A 17,774-nucleotide genomic window follows, 5' to 3' on the forward strand; every position below is an offset into this window, starting at 1 on the left:
AAAGGGGTTTGAGCTACTCACACTTCCCTTGTTACCTCACAGTTCCCCATTCGAGCATCCCCTTCCTCGTGTTATCTGGGGCTCTACAGCAACCCTCTGTTGCACCATTTGGGTGCCAGCTTCCTCCATTTGGGCCCTAGTTTGCATTCTGATGGTCCCCTGGACCCACACCTGCTTCCCAGGATTCATTTCTGTCAGGGGTACCTCAAACTCTAACTTTGGCACATCTTCTACCTCATCTATCTTATGCTCATCCTCCTCGGGCGGTCTGGTACTCTGAGCTAAATTGTCTGTGATATCCAGAGTGGTGCAGAACCCTTTCCTCTTCCTGTCCCTTTTCACATACAGGAGGCTTAAAAATTCCAGCTAACAAATTATACATTGGAATGTAATGGATTGTTCCAAAGATCATGTCCCATTTCTGTCAAGACTGGTCTTTTCTTGCCTTCCTCAGACCATTGTATCCCCTCCCACAATGCCAACCTTCAAAAGGGCAAGTATTTCACTTATTTCCACTTATGAATTTCCAACCTGTACTGGTAGCAGCAGCTCCAGGCACCAGCGCTCCAAGCACGTGCCTGAGGCGGCAAACCACGGGAGGCACGCTGCTGGTTGCTGTGAGGGCAGCAGTCAGGCAGCCTTCGGCAGCGCGCCTGCGGGAAGTCTGCCGGTCCTGCGGATTCAGCGGCAATTCGGCGGCAGGTACGCCGAAGCAGCGGGACCAGAGGACCTCCCGCAGGCATGCCTGACTGCCGTGCTTGGGGTGGCAAAAGAGCTAGAGCCTCCCCTGCATACCGGAAACATACCTCAGAGGGGCTAGTTTTTGTCCTTGATGGGGTCATCTTCTTCAGACGGACCCCAACCTCCCTTGATGGCTGAAATAACTGCTGACTTTTGAGACCCCTGCCACTGCTGCTGCGTGGCAAATTGTACCGTGTGCTGCTTTTGTTGCCTCAGCAAAAGTTGCAGGAGGAGTGTCTAAATCTTTTACCGCTGCTCGGCTAATAGGCAGACAATTTCCTCCATCTCTTTTTATGATTACCTCTTCAATATCCCCTTCCCTACTTGGTGGGAGGGGGGATCGGATTCTGCCAACAATGCCAGTTTGTAACAAGACTGGTGCTTACTGAGTACCTCTCTCTCTCTCTCACCTCTGCCCCCAAACAATATTGAATGAAAAGTGCTTGGGTCAGTGCACACACACTTTTGGTCTTAGGTTGGGGCTTAGGCTTTCAGTTAAGTTAACTGAAGGGTGATTTCACAGCTATCTGGCTCAATGGATTTTAATTCAGCACATAAGGTTTCGCCCAGCTCCTTACAACACCCTGTCAAAAGGACAACTCATAAAAGGCTTGATGATGCACATTACACATAGTAAGGGGTTGTGCAGAGCTCCCCTGCCCAAGAGGGAACAATGGGAGGCGGTCTGCTTTAAGAATGGATAAATAAATAATGTTGATAAATTGGAGAGGGTTCAGAGAAGAGCCAGGAGAATGATTAAAGGAAACATGCCTTTATAGTGATAGACTAGCTCAGGGGTAGGCAACCTATGGCACGGGTGCCGAAGACAGCACGCGAGCTGATTTTCTGTGGCACTCACACTGCCTGGGTCCTGGCCACTGGTCTGGGGGGCTCTGCATTTTATTTAATTTTAAATGAAGCTTCTTAAACATTTTAAAAACCTTATTTACTTTACATACAACAATAGTTTAGTTATATATTATAGACCTATAGAAAGAGACCTTCTGAGAATGTTAAAATGTATTACCGGCACGTGAAACCTTAAACACAGCACTTCTGAAAGGTTGTCGACCCCTGGACTAGCTTAACAAAGAGAAGGTTAAGGGGGGCCTTGATTCATCAATCTAGCAGAGAAAGGTATAACACTCTCCAATGGCTGGAAGTTGAAGCTAGCCAAATTCAGACTGGAAATGAGGTGTACCTTTTTAAGGTTGGAACAACTTACCAAGAGTCACGGTGGATTCTCCATCACGGACAGTTTTTAAATCAAGATTGGACGTTTTTCTAAATGACCTGCTGTCAGAATTATTCTGGAGACGTTCTCTGGCCTGTGTTACACAGGAAATCAGACTAGATGATCACAATGTCCCTTCTGTCTTTCTATGAATCTATGGAAGAAGAGAGAATATTCCTCGGGGAACAGTGACTGTGGGTACACTCTTACAGTCCCAGGGAGAACAGGGCAGGAAAAGGAGCCATTGTTCTGGCCTCTCTTCCTTTTCTTTTGGAAACTGATTTGTGTGTGATTTTTCCACATTATCTTTGCAAGTATATAAACAAAACCCCTCACAGCCTAAATAAAAATCCTTCGCCAGCACATGACATGATGCTAAAATGGGACTCTGCAATCTCCAGCACTTTAGATATATATAAAAAGAGTCTATATAGATATCTAAAGAATTCATGTAGATAAAACACAAGAAAAAAATTTATTTTGGAAATTAAATGAAAAGTAAAATACCCAGAGAGAACAGTATTATAAATTCGGTAAAAAAATGAGGGAGAAATACAGTAAATTACCATGATATATTTTCTTACTTAGGGTTACAGGTTTTGAAAAAGGCAGCCATTCTGTGCTTTAATACAAGTGAAAATAAATATATTTAATTTGCCTTTACATTTAAATAAACTCATGCAAATTGTATTTACACACACTCTCTCTCTCACACACACACGCCTACCAACGAGCCCTTAAAAGCAGGGTGTGTTTTCATATCTTAAACATCCAAAGAGTTATTATTTCTAACCCTCCCAACCACTTTCAAATTATGATTAAAAACAGGATCCTGGAGAAAGGACCATCTTAGCTACGGAAATATTTTTTACACCAATATGATTTTATTCCTTCTTTGATATCCTTCATGTGCTATGAATACTGGGCATCAGATATATATTTATATGTATTTCTGTACAACATTAAAATGGACACAAAAAAGACAGGAAGTAATAACTTTTTTTGTCATGACAACATGGTAGCTTTTTAGCTCTCAAGAAAAAATGAAAAAAGTTGTATTTCCTCAGCAACTCACACCATGGCCGTGGCTCCAAAAGCCCATTGTCACTCTGTATTCTGTGCTACAAACCCACAGTTCAGTAAGATGTAGTATCCCCTTTCTAAGGCCACTCAATCTACTGCAGTTTATTCTACTGTATTTCTGCTTGTTTGAAAAAAAAATATATGTACAATCATCCCAATAAGCAGGGAAAGGAGAGCTAAATTGCTTAAGGCAGTCATGCATATATCCTTTTGGAATAAATAGGACACTGTAAAGCAGGTATTATTGGCAGAGGGATAAACATTATAAGGAAATATTTAAAAGGTCAAAGAAAGAATCAAGGCAGAAAGTTGTTTCGGATTTGTACTAAACTGGTCTTTCAAAGTCAGCATTTGAGACCTAGATTCCCATAAACAACATCCATCAGACAACCAGCCTCAAAACTCCATCCCGAAGGAAGTGGTTTAAAAAGATGCTAAAAAGTCTTTAGCTTGGAGTTGAAAATGCACAAAGCTATAAAACTGCTCCTGGATACCTGTGGGGTGTATCTATCTAATCCTCATCATTATAGGATCTGAACCCTTGCAAAGATTCACAACACCCTTGTGAGGTAAGGAGGCAGTATCCCCCATTTGACACAGGGGGACCCGAGGCACAGAGCAACTAAATGATGTGCCCAAAGTCAAACAAAAAATTTGTGGTTGAGCCAGGAACTGAACCCAGGTCTCCTGAAGCCCATTCCAGTGCCTTACCCACCAGATCATCCTTCATATTGACCATATAACTACTGCCATATAACTGGTTTCTGCAAATCATAAAACCTAATACTGGGAAAATGCCAATACGATACCTGTGCAAAATGTGCACATTTTGTTATCTAATGTACATTAGATTGTGACCAACTACATGGAAAGAATCTGTATATTTGCATTTTGTTATAAAACTTCTCTGAAAAATCACTCTGTTCATACCATAACCCATCTATTTACAAGCATTTGGAACCCTGTTTTTAAATCTATACTTTTAAACATCTTTCACTGAGTCAGTTAGGGCCTGATCCTGAGACCAACTGGACTAGAAGGGTATGGGTTGCAGGACTGAGCCCACAGTGAAATTCATTGAATTTACTCAGATGCTGCATTGACAGCAATGGGAGTTTTTCCCGATTAAGGCTGCAGGATCAGACCATTAACTTGTATCTACAAATCCTATATCAAATCCTTCTCCAGAGCTTTCAAACAAACAAGAGCAAAAGAATAGGGATATTTGGAAAGATTTTTGTTGGTAGCATGAAGTCATTTAATGTGCGATCTCACAAGAGGAACTAACAGGACAACAACATTTATTCCCTCCAATGCCTTGTTTTTTATTATTATTGTGGGCTTTGTCTGCCATAATAGAAGTTATAATATAAAATTGTGATCCCCTAGTGCCTATCATCCAAGGATCCTGAAGCGTTTTGACGATATTCAGTAACTTAGGACAATATGCTCATCCAAGGATCCTGAAGCGTTTTGACGATATTCAGTAACTTAGGACAATATGCTGTCACTCTTCTAAAATGGGTGAAGGAGTCTTTCAACACAGTAGAACTGCTGTGGTTCCAGTGTATGTGAACACATGGAATCTATTCACCTCAATAGGCACAGTGCTTGTCTGCTACAGTGCAGGTGGTCTGGAGACATGGTATGGGAACTGACCTATCAGCCACGGCCCATGATCCACAGCTATACATTTCCCATGGAGGTGGATGCAGGAAGACGCTGAGTACTGCTTTGCTGCTCCATTACCAAAACCCTAGCTTGTGGATGAAGGATTCCGTCTTCATCCCAGGCCCTCTTAGATCCCCCATATAGAGCTCTTTTACACAGGCTTTGTGGGTGTTCTGCAGCAGAGCCCTTAGAAGTAGAGCTAGTCAAAAAATGGGGAAATATTGGTGAAAGTTTTCACAAAAAATTGTCCTTTTTTTGTTGAAAATTATTGAAAGTTTTTTACCAGTTCTAATTAGGAGCCCTATATGTTGTTCTAATGTTAGATAACTTATGTCCTAAAGTTGCCACTTAAGAATTACACATTGGATGAAATCCAAGATCCACTGAAGTCAGTGGCAAAACTCTCATTCACTTTAATGGGGTTAGGATTTCACCACTTAATTGGGAGTGTGCACATGTAATTCACGGGCCTACTGTGTGGTATCATGTCTCTCTGGAAAGAGGTACTCTCTTATGCCGTATCTAAGAGAATTATTTGTTTATTTCAGGTGGCCAAGGCTGTGGTTTTGGTGTGGAAAGCCCTAGAGTCAGTCTCTCCTGATGACTATGTGTGCAGCTGTGGCTCAATACACACTCACTTAAGGACACAAAAACATGGATGGTAATTCCAAAGTGATACATTACTCAGATGACAGCCTAACTTTTCCTTCATCTCTTACTCAGGCATCAACTTCCAAGGCAAACCTGGTATACTCCCTTAATCTTTTCCCTAAACTATCTCAATGAGAGTTTTCCCAGCAGGCATCAAGTCCAGGCAATAGTTTAAGTGTATCCTCAGAATGGTACTCGACCCCATGGAGCAAAAACATTCCAGTAAGTGAGCACTGATATGGAATGGTGGGATTTTTAAGAGATTAAATAAACCCTGGAAATTTCAGTAGGGTCCTGAGGATTTTACGTGGCAGGTACCCTACACGCCTTGTTACAAGAAGGGCTTTTAAACCATTTAAATTTGTAAGGTGGTGTCATAACTATAAAGGGAAGGGAACAGTCCTCCTGTGTACAATACTATAAAATCCTTCATGGCCAGAGACACCAAAAATCCTTTTACCTGTAAAGGGTTAAGAAGCTCAGGAAACCTGGCTGACACCTGACCCAAAGGACCAATAAGGGGACAAGATTCTTTCAAATCTTGGTGGGGGGAAGTCTTTTGTTTGTGCTCTTTGTTTTGGGGGTTGTTCGCACTTGGGACTAAGAGGGACCAGACATCCATCCAGGCTCTCCAAATCTTTCTGAACCAGTCTCTCATATTTCAAACTTGTAAGTAACAGCCAGGCAAGGCGTGTTAGTCTTATTTTTGTTTTCTCAACTTGTAAATGTTCCTTTTTGCTGAGAGGATTTTACCTCTGTTTGCTGTAACTTTGAACCTAAGGCTAGAGGGGGTTCCTCTGGGCTATATGAATCTGATTACTCTGTAAAGTATTTTCCATCCCTGATTTTACAGAGATGATTTTTATTTTTGTTTTTGTTTCTTTAATTAAAAGCTTTCTTTTTAAGAGACTGATTGATTTTTCCTTGTTTTAAGATCCCAGGGGATTGGATCTGGACTCACCAGGAACTGGTGGGGGAAAGGAGGGGGGATGGTTAAATTCTCCTTGTGTTAAGATCCAAGGGGTTGGATCGGTGTTCACCAGGAACTTGGTGAAAAAGTCTCTCAAGGCTACCCAGGGAGGGAAAGGTTTTGGAAGGAAAGGGGGTGTTCCAGACTGAGAAATCTGGATGCTGGCAGCGAAACTAGATCTAAGTTGGTAGTTAAGTTTAGAAGTTTTTATGCAGGTCCCCACATCTGTACCCTAAAGTTCAGAGTGGGGGAGGAACCTTGACATGTTGAGAAAACAAAAATAAGACTAACACGCCTTGCCTGGCTGTTACAAGTTTGAAATGGTCATGAGGGATTTTATAGTATTGTACAAAGAAGGGCTGTTCCCTTCCCTTTATAGTTATGACAGGTGGTTAGTTTTTGGTTTCAGTTTTTTGCAAAGGGGAAATTTTTAAAATACAAAATGTCTTACTTGAGTAATTAACAATGACACCTTACATCATTTAAAACTGAAATAATTTAAGAAATCTAGTCACCTTTTTACTTGTTGCTTGCTTTCTGCACTCCAACCAGATCTCAGACTGAAAACAGATGGGACAATTTCATTTTTGTTTCCAGTCAGTTTCCTCATCTGGTTCTCATGCACTGGCGCACAAGGATTGCAGCAATGTTGAAATCCAAGCAAGGACATGTTTGGCTGGAATTCTAAAGACAGAAAGAATATTACCATTGTTTGTCTCAGTGAATCTTAAATTTAAGATGGGACTTTCAAAGCTGTCAAAGGGACTGGACATCCAATTCACATAATCTGGCTTTGAAAGTCCCAAATTTGGGGCATACACTAGCCAACAGAATCCATATCATACCATCAGATGGTTTCTTGGTCAGGGTAGGCAGGAAAGTAACTATATTTTTTGGAGCATGAGCTTTCGTGGGTGAATACCCACTTCGTCAGATGCATGTAGTGGAAATTTCCAGGGGCAGGTATATATATGCAAGCAAGCTAGAGAGAACGAGGACGAGGCCCTGTTCTAGCAGTTGAGGTGTGAAAACCAAGGGAGGAGAAACTGGTTTTGTAGTTGGCAACCAGTTTCTCCTCCGCTGGTTTTCACATCTCAACTGCTAGAACAGGGCCTCATCCTCCCTGATTGAACTAACCTTGTTATATCTAGCTTGCTTGCCTATATATACCTGCCCCTGAAATTTCCACTACATGCATCTAACAAAGTGAGTATTCACCCACGAAAGCTCATGCTCCAAAAAGTCTGTTAGTCTATAAGGTGCCACAGGATTCTTTGCTGCTAATTCACGATGTTACCCCAGTTTTACACCAGTGTAAATCAATAGAGTCACACTGGCTTAATGCTGTGGTGAGTCAGGCTCTGTGAACAGCCACTATGCAAATAGGACTTTAAGAAGTTGTTTTTTAGGAAATTACATTATAGTGTTGCCAACTCTCAGGATTTTATGGCAAGTCTCAGAATATTTGATGTTTTGCTTAAAACTCCAGCTCCTGGAGTCATGATCATGTGAGAATCACTGCTTTCATTTTAAAACAATAAGTCCTTATGGTTGTGAAGAAAAGCTTGAAAATACATACCAGATGTGCCTTGAAGGCTCAAGAGAAGAATGCAGAGAAAAAGAAAGAACAGTACAGCAATTTTTGAACTTTTGTGTTGGCTGTACTTCTCTTCTCCCATGAGGAGTCTTCAGATTTTGTTCGACTATTGGAAGGCCCACTGGAAGCAGAATCTGGCCCATAAATCATAACATACTCTTCTGCTATAGCACTGGACCACAAACTGGGTTTCTCCACTTAAAAGGTTGTGCACAAGAAGTCCTGAGCAACTTTGATTAATGAGGAAAGGATAGCTGGAATATCTGCAGATGCTGATCATTTTCATGTTGACCAGACAGCCAGTGTTTCCATGTCTGCTATTCCTGTTCAGGCCAGATATTCCGGGAGTGGATCTACACACTAGATCTAATACATGGAGGACAGCTAGTGTTAATCCTCTTTAATTCCCACACACAGTTACTGTTGAAGAAGAACAACAGAGAACCCCAGTTCTATGGTACAAGTTTCTGAAGCATCCACAAAAAGGAATGAATGTGAACAAAATGTAACAGGATAGCTACGTGGTATGAGATAGTATGAAGGAAACAAAGTGTAGGGGAAAGATAACATGGATAATGTAAGTTCTTCCTCACAGTCACCAGAAAGAATGAATCATTTATACCAAGACTCACTTATCTCACTCTGAAACAAGATCTAATGTCCAAAAATATGCTTAAGCCATAGCTGTGTACATGGCTGTGTGTCTACTTAGGAAGAAATTGTTTGAGGTCAGTTTGCTCACATTAAAGGGCTAATGAAATTCTGCCAAGGTCAATGAGAAACAAGGTGTCTTGCTGCTGTACATGAGCCAGCTTTTCCAAGACTGCTTTATTTGAGGAATTACTTCAATTTTTCTATCCTCTTATCCTCCTTTAGGAAATGCAACCCACCCTTCCACACTCACCCTGCTTTATTCTTTTGAGCACCAGGCATGTTTCCCTTCTTTGTAGATCCAGGTCCAGGAAGTATGCTAATAGACATCATATACTAACAAGACGGAATTCTAGAAGCAATAGGACTAAACCATTAGAACACTTTCTGGAAAATATTCTAGACCCAAATGGAAGAGTTCAATTCTGGAGGGGGACATTTGGGGATTGGTCCTGCTTTGAGCAGGGGGTTGGACTAGATGATCTCTTGAGGTCCCTTCCAACCCTAATAATCTATGATTCTATGATTCTAAGACGGCCATATTGCACACACTTAGGGATATGGAGACATGCATAGAACAGAACTGGAACAAAGGATTTACCACAGCAAGATCATCAGGTCCTGTGTATCCTGCTTTCTGCAATGGATTTGAAAGAAGGTGAATACATAAGATATGGGGCAATAGGAGGGTATACCAGTGAAAATAAATATATGGAACTAGGCTGAAGGACAAGGTCTAAGATAATAACACTGATTTTCCCCAAGCTTTCATAACCACCCCTCTTTTTAAATGTCCCTCAAAAGAGTCTAAAATTGCTCTGCCATCTACTTGATTTTACTTTTTCAGCACTTTCAAGAGAACCCATTACAGTGGTGGCTCCCGGCACCAGCGCTACAAGCGCGTGCCTGGGGCGGCAAGTCGGGAGCGGGAGGGGGGGCACCGTGCCGGTCCCTGCGAGGGCAGCAGTCAGGCTGCCTTCGGCAGCATGGCTGTGGGAAGCCCGCTGGTCCTGTGGATTTGGTGGCAATTGGGTGGCAGTTATGTTGAAGCCGTGGGACCGGCGGACCTCCCTCAGGCAAGCCACCAAAGGCAGCCTGCCTGCCATGCTTGGGGTGGCAAAAAAGCTAGAGCCGCCCCTGACCCTTTGGCAGAGATGCTAGCTATGATCTAACCTTCTATTGTATTTTCAGCTTGTATTTCAACAAATATTTTATATATATATATATATATTGCAGCTGACACCGCCCCTAATTTTGTTTCTGTAAACAAACATCAGTTGCACATTTAAAATATACCAGATGAGCAAATCTGTAACCAGTTTTCTTTGAATATATGTACACACTTATGTATATATATACATATATCATATATCTTTATAAGGCACAGTCAAATGTACCTTCAGTTCTTTAGAATTCTTTTTAACTATGGAAGTAAATCATATTTCACCATACAGTTTGACATGTCTAACTGAGACATTTTTGAAATGTTTCGATGATACGGGTTTACCAACTGTGAAATGTCTTCTTTAAAAACTCCAGTTATTGTGATAAGACGAACAAAAATTATTTTGACAGTAATTCAAATCCACTTAGTATGTAATTGTTCTTCCTTTAAAAGCTATTTTCACCCGCACAAGTAGTTCCCATCTGTCTCTCCTTCTTTCAAATATTATGTTCTCCTATCTAGTTTTAAAAGTGAGTTGAAACTTGACCCACAGAACTGAAAAAAGAAATCAGAGAAATTAATGCTAACTTAGTAAATTTAGCTGTGTCTTATAGAAAACATCTGAATAAGCCAGTATGATTTTATATAAAATACAGTGGGCCAGATCCTCAGCCATTTGATTAAACTGAAATCAATGGAGCGATGCTGATTTACACCAGCTGAGGATCTGATCCTTATATATATATATATATATAGCCTAATCTTTATCATTCAAAGACACTCCAGCACACAAGCATGACAAGCATTTACAATGAACACTCTTCATGAATGAATCCTTTCTCAGTGTCACCAGTCTGCATACTGCACATTATGGCTTCTAAGATCCCAGAGCAGCTGCTCTTAAGAGGGTTTCGCAACTGTATCAACTATAAACTACTAGCACAGACCTAACTGGCATATTGTCACAGACTAGAAACAAACGGGTTGACATAGGTGGTTAGACAGACTGGAATTTAGCTATCTGTCAGATGTACACATCCTGCTGTCCTCGATACCACACTTAATCATCGGCAATACTAGTGCCTTCAGAGATTACCATAAGGGAGTCATCTCACCTTGTTTTCCACTCTCATCTAGAAGGTATTTAAGATTCAATTAGTTCCCTTTGTGTTCTACCACCGGAGGTTTTTGCATCCAGATTGACCTTTGTGCCATGCAAGACTACCACATTTCACACACTTCTACGTGTTACACATACATGGAGGCCAGCCCATGGATGGTGCTGAGTATCTGTAACTCTCAGTACAGTCAGCGGGTGCTGAAGATGCTCCATGCCACTTAGGATTTGGCCCATGGATTGTGATGTAGTCAATGGAACATTAACAAGGCCTCAGAAAACGGGTAGAAAGAACATATGAGCCTTCTGGACAATCCTGAAGCTATATAGCCTGATGCAGAAACACCAGGAAAATGTAACACCTTAAAATATCAAAGAGTGTGTGTGTGTGTGTGTACACGTACACACATACACATATATATTTTAACAGATCCACAAAAACGTTTTACAGACAGAGCTCCACAAAGCCTGCACAGATACATTCCAACAATTCAAGGTGGCAGAACATGTGAAATATAGACCGTAAAAACATGTCAACATAAACTTCCCAAACTGTCTATGTGACAGCAACATTGACCCTCCCCACCCTTCCCTCTTCAAATATATATCCCTAGGCTGGACCAGAGGTATAGTACAAAGAAAACTGCATTGCAATTTCCACATAATTTAAGCTTTATAGAGCGCAGCCATCATCTGAAGAGGCTCCCTTATAGTATTCATGATGCAATTATAATAGGCAAAGTTCAGTTAATACTTGGCTTCCATTTTCAACACAGCAACACAAACAGCTCATTTGCCACATATCATATATTGGACATTAATGCATAGGCCTGGGTAGCTCTTACAGCTGAGGTTAACCAAAATGAATTATTGAATTTGGGTTTTATTTAATTTAAAAAGTAAATACAAAAGTGTTGGCTGTGAGCTTCCTGTGATAGCCGCCCACAATAATGCAAGGCAGAGGTTTCTTTAATATACTTATCACAGGCCTGCAATTCTCTGAAACTTTATTACCCAGCTGCATGAAAATACAGAACCCTAAGGTTTTTTTCCCCTTCAGACAACACAACATTTTTGCTCACTCAGTTACTTCTGCATCCAGTTTTCAACATACAGAGCCAAATTATAGTTGTAAGTCGGAGCAGAATTTGGCCCACCATTTCAAATTCATTGCTATGCAGATCTTCTGATTAAGTCAAAACACAAAGAAGTAAAAAAAGAAAAATTGTAAGGCTTCACGTAAAAAGATCTCCTCTTCTCACCCATTCATGGAGTAAGGTTCATTTAATATCATGTTACTCTATTTATTACACAGTTCATTAAAGCTACAGAGTGTCAGCTCTCTCAAGACATACTGAACTAAAATGAAACTTGGGTGTTAAACTGGAATGAATGAACAGTGAAATGATGCTAATAAAATGGGATTTGCAATGAAAACAATGTTTCTTAAATAAGAAATAGACATAATATACAACCTACAGCTAAAAAAATAAACATATTAAAAAGACTTAAGACTTTTGAAGTACAAATTAAGAAAGACAAAACAAGAGGCTACTTAAAAAACATATTAACCTGCAGTGGATCTTCTGTTACGATCCAGGGGATCAGATCCTCAATGAAATGTAAATTGGCATAACTCTAGCCAATTTAAAGAGCGCTACACCAAATCACACCATCTGAAGTACTGGGCCTTACTGTCTATAAAAACTGAAGGACTATGTGAGTAAAAGTAGCACATCATTAATAATTTGTAAATTGCTTGAAGAACTTGTAATTTTGGAAAGCTGGAAAAAATAACACGGGCCAGATGTTGCTCCCAAAGTCAACAGCAGTTTTGCTAATGAGTAGATCCCCAGTCCTCCAATAAGAACTATGAAAGCAGGTGCTTGTGCTCATTTGGCTCCAATTGCAGGACTGGGGCTTTAGATGGGAATGGGGCTGAACTTGCTGTGTGCAATCTCAAATTACTTCTTAGAATACTACTTCCAGGAAGAGTTGAAAAATTTACTTCCATCTCCATTCACACTACTCTATATGCAAACTTCAAAAAAGAATTTTAGTACCATCATAAGCCTACTAACGTGCCAGATGAGTCTCAACTCTAGTCAAGCCACCTTCAGAAAAAGTATATAGAACTTGCACTGTAACCTAATTATTTGTATTCCCAATGCAATTATTTTTCTTCCTCTCTCCACGAGTCATAGCTAAATAACCCTGGCTATAAGTGTTTGAAAGGTTTACACATATAGTACACATAGTACTGTGTTTAGTCTTATTGAGTCATTCTTGCTCAGGAGTTTATGTAGTAATTTCAAAGGCCTATTTGCCCTTAAAATATGTAGATTGTTCTTTTCTAACATCATAAAGTATGTTCACAGTGTAGTGCCATGGGATGCATATTTTCAAAGCTACACTGGTGCAGTATAAAAGCCTTACTTGGATGGCTTGGTTTATAATCACTCCAAGTGATATAATCTGCCCCAGTGCAAACTGCCAACACAAAGTCTACATTCCACTTAACCCCTCTTTTGATGGCTTAAGTGTGACATTAAGTGATACTTAAGTGATACATAGGCCTTGTGCTACTCTCTCCACAGAGATGAATTTCACCCCTTAAGGAGTTAAATTCGTGCTGGAATTGCAGATGAGTAGAAATTAAAGATGGAAGAGAATTATAAGGCCATCTAGACCAGCCCCTTGTCAGTACAGGATTGATCCCTGTAGAAAGTTTTCTAAGACTTTGTCCAATTTAGTTTTAAATCTTCTAAGTGATCAGGCTTCCTACTAGAAGACTATTCCACAACCCCTTCACCTGCTATTCAGTTTAATGTTTTTCCTTTTAAATATAAGATATTTGCTACCAGTGATAACCCCTTGTATCACCTTTGGGACTACATCCTTTAAATTACATATCTGTAAGCTTATCATAACCCCTTCCCTTAATATTGCTCAGTCAATTAATTACACATTTTAGCTCTTAATCTTTTTTTAAATCAGCCTCTCCAGCTCTCTGTTTATATCTATTGTTCCCCTCTGAACTTGATCCAATTTGTCAATATACTTCTGGCAATAAAGTGCCTGTAACTAATGATAATACTCCAGATAAAATTATACCAAAGCCATATAGAGGGACTATTACTTCTCAGTTCTGCGATGCCTCTGTGTATGCAGTTCAAAATGTCACTGGGCCTTTTTGCTGTCATACGGCACTGCAAGCTATATCTACTTTGCTGTCCACTATTACTTTGGGTCTATTTCTGCTATGTTACTTTCCAAATTTCTCTCTTCAGATGATCTGGTTCAAGCCAAGAACATTACTCAGAAGCATGTTTAACCCCACCATGCATTTCTATCTGACCTCTCAAAAAGAGATGTGATATACAAGGGACATAATAAGCAGATATTGAGGTGGCTGTCAAGATTTACTGAATCATGAGGCAAATGTTAACTAAGACAAAGCTGAGGTCAGTATTTTCCTCAATGGACAATAAATCTTAGTGTTCATTAAAACAAACTATCTTTCTGTATTGTTACATAAATTCTGACTATCAAATATCTGGAGATCTCTCCATTTTCAGCATGGCATGTAGATAAAACATCAACCCCTTTGAAGCCAGCATCCTGAAGGGGAGATGAATTTAGATGTCCAGCAAACACTATTTGCCTCTGAAGAGCCAGACAGAAGGCAGAGATTCCATATGCTATCTGCCTGGCTTTTTTTTGGTTCTTAAAATAATGTTGCCTCAAAACTCAACAAGAGAAACATAGCTTTGTGGGGGCAGGAGGAGGAAAGCCCAGAGAACTAAATGGACATAACTGATATTGAAAAAAGTTATTGACTGGAAAAAACTTTCTGCCCAGCAATGTTAAGGGCTGGTGGTCATTAGGCAGGCAGCAAATTTATATCCTCTAGGCATGTGCTTGGCTCAGTCACACACACTGCAAATTCAACAGATCATGATAACTTTCCTCTAAGATTATACACACTGCACCACTGCAAGACAATAAACCATGTTACTGCATACATCCCATAAACAAAAAGGAGGAGAGAGATATTTTCCCATCTGAATTTTTTTTATGTCTTAGAGGCTTGTTTTTCAGAGTAAGAAGCCTTTAAAAACAGAGGGAGGGGGAGCAACAGGGAGGAATGATAAATCCTTACTTATGTGGCAGTCCGATTCCATAAGACACAAATGCACACACACACATTTTCACACACAGGGAGGCGAATCATGGACAGTGAGAAGCTGCTGCTATTCTTTCTCCCCTCCACCTAGAGCAAGGGGTGAGAGTGGGGGGAGGAGAGAGAGAGAGAGACCTTAGAACACTACATGATGCTTGAGGGCCACTGCACCCTGCCTGGTTCTTTTAAAGCAGGAGGAATAACACCAACAATGCTTTGGGGACAAATGGTAGTTCTCATACACACAGACTGCAAACAAGGAGTCTGGTCTCCATGTCTATAAGAAAATAAGAGTCAGGCCAGTGGCTTGTCCCGAGATTTTGCTGGCCAGAAAACTTGTGGTGAGGAAAAACATGACCCCAGATTAATTCTTCATCACAGCACAACTTCTACATGACAGTTTTGTTTGACAGACAAATACACAATGGCTTTTTCACTCTCTTTCATGAAAGAAATAATCTCTATGGTTGTGATGCTAGGTGGTAGCCAGTTTCCGCAGTCAGTTCGAGACAGTTTCTGATGGACTGTACAATTTTATTCCCACAAGAATAAAGCTGCAGCTCTTTTTTGGCCAAAAGAGAAAGATGAAAACAAACAAACAGAAAAAAACCCAAAAGGGACACTGGCAGCTGCTGCTTCTTTTGTGGTTGATGTTCTTTGAGTCTTCACAGTGCACCTAGCTTCATGGCTGGCTTAATGGATGGCTCTTTATTTTAACTGTTAATTTTTATTTTACACTGAAATTTCATAGGTTGTTCCACCAACACCAGACACCTTCTTAACGTTTGAATGTCTAGCAGGACTGACCGGGGCCCCCTGGGAACTTGACGTTGAACCCAGTCGACAATCTGCCCTGGAAATTCCTTTTGGCTGTCCATTTATTTTACTGTGAGGTGTCTTCAACTGCATGTCCTCCCTGCAACAAAATAAATATAAAGCGATCCAGGGTTAGTGATCAAAGTAATGGCAGCCAGCTAGCCAGACAGCAATTGTCCTTGTTACTTTATGTCCTGAAACAGCAGAACAGTTAAGCATGTGAGTATCCCCACTGAAGTCAATTGGCCTGATGCAAGGCACACTGAAATTAGAGACTGTAGCTTAATTTTGACTTTGGATCAGGCCCACTGGGATTATTCACATGCTTAAATGCTTTGCTGGATTGGATCTTATTGCGTAAGAAGTTGCTTTTTTTGCAAGGTCTCTTTTGCATTGCTGGCCTTTGCTCAAACTTAATTTTACTTATGTTCAGAAGAAAAACAAGAACTCAGAAAAATCACCTAAGGAAAGGCAGCAGCAAAACACTTCTTGTGAAAGAACAGAATGCTGTTACTAATCCCTGAATGTCATAATAAAAGTAAAGCATAAGCTCCTAGGGCCAGATCCTCAACTACAGAGGAAACACAGAGTGCAAGTCAGGAAGGGTCGCTTAAAGCTCACGTTTCCATTCCCGTGATCCTGGTACCGTATTAACCAATGCTCACCTCTGCACTTTCTCTACTCCATCTATCATGTTAGAGCAGCCTAAGGGATGCTCTAATTTATGATGGTCTGCAAAGGCCTCAAGGGAGCTGAAACACAACCCAGGGTAACATAGCCCAGGATGCATGAGCCAGGCCCCTTTTTCCAGCTGTGCCAGCAGCGGTACAAGAGTTCCTGTGTCACTCAACAGAAAATCACCCTTCCATCAGGCTGACCCCTCCTGCAATGTGTAAGATGGCTTTAAGGCTGCACTGTAGAATCTGGCCCTTAAGAGCAATTATGACAGATATGGTTAAGGATCTTTATGAAAGAAAAGTCCATTTTGAAAAGGTTAACATATGTCAAAGTAGGGTGTAAATCCTTTGTCCATCACAATCCAGTAGCCCTCAGGTAAGGCATAAATGGAACATGAATGGAATATGCTGAAATAAACAAGGGTTAGTTTGCGCTCTAAGGCAGATTCTTTTACTTGGCTGTTCCTAATGTCAGTCCCATCAATCTATCAGTTTCTCAACACTACCTTTCAGGGATAAGGAAGCAGATGAGACTGTTGTATAGGCAAGGAAATGGTTGATTCTTGTATATGGCCAGATTGTGTCATTGAATTTTAAAGAGAACGCCCAGCTAATTTCAATAGGGAGTGCTGTTTTTAAAAAGTCAACGATATTGAACATGCGTACAAAGTATTTTTTCCTGTCCCCGTCTAATGGCTAGTTTATGTAGAGGATAACAGCCAATTACCAGCTCACTGAGTTACTACTTTAACTCAAGTAGGAGAGATATCTATAAATGGTGTTGAAGATCCCAGGTTCAAACTCTGCTGATGACCTGTGGCTAAGGCTGTATAATGTGATGGTGTGTACACTTACTGTCCTTCCCAAAACAGAGATGGAGGAATTTTTCTTGCTTTCATCAGTATTTTCACTTAGAGCCGGATACAAAGTCCATTGACAAGAACTGGACTAGTTACACTGACTTCAGTAATCTTTGGATCACCCCCTTGGTATCTCTGCTTGGAGTCTTTTAGACAGGGCCGGCTCCAGGCACCAGCCCAGCAAGCAGCTGCTTGGGGCGGCCAACAGTGAGGGAAGTCCGGGTCTTCGGCAGCAATTTGGTGGAGGGTCCCTCAGTCCTTCTCGGAGCGAAGGACCAGCAGCTGAACTGCCATCAAAGACTGAAGCAATAGCAGTAGAGCTGCAGAACGTGATCATGGCTTCTTTTTTTTTTCTGCT

The 17,774-nt window shown here is 40.8% G+C and overlaps 1 protein-coding gene across 3 annotated transcripts in view; it reads right to left on the reverse strand.

Moving 5' to 3' along the window:
* ZDHHC8 (zinc finger DHHC-type containing 8) overlaps positions 1 to 17,774 on the reverse strand; it is a 245,272-nt gene that overhangs the window by 48,461 nt on the left and 179,037 nt on the right. Inside the window, exons 11-12 of one of the 3 annotated variants that reach the window (XR_004003000.1) lie at positions 15,043 to 15,979; positions 9,139 to 9,235 (exon numbers count right to left, since the gene is read on the reverse strand). The exons of 1 other annotated variant lie outside the window; for it this stretch is intronic. Coding sequence is in view for 1 of the 2 variants with exons in the window: in XM_030583133.1 (XP_030438993.1) it covers positions 15,796 to 15,979 (184 nt within the window). In the remaining variant the exon portion in view is untranslated. Of the gene's footprint in view, positions 1 to 9,138; positions 9,236 to 14,820; positions 15,980 to 17,774 lie in introns of those variants that run through there. One more of the 3 variants, XM_030583133.1, reaches the window with a different exon arrangement.

Source organism: Gopherus evgoodei, chromosome 13 (genome assembly GCF_007399415.2).
Source record: "Gopherus evgoodei ecotype Sinaloan lineage chromosome 13, rGopEvg1_v1.p, whole genome shotgun sequence".
Lineage (NCBI taxonomy): Eukaryota > Metazoa > Chordata > Testudines > Testudinidae > Gopherus > Gopherus evgoodei.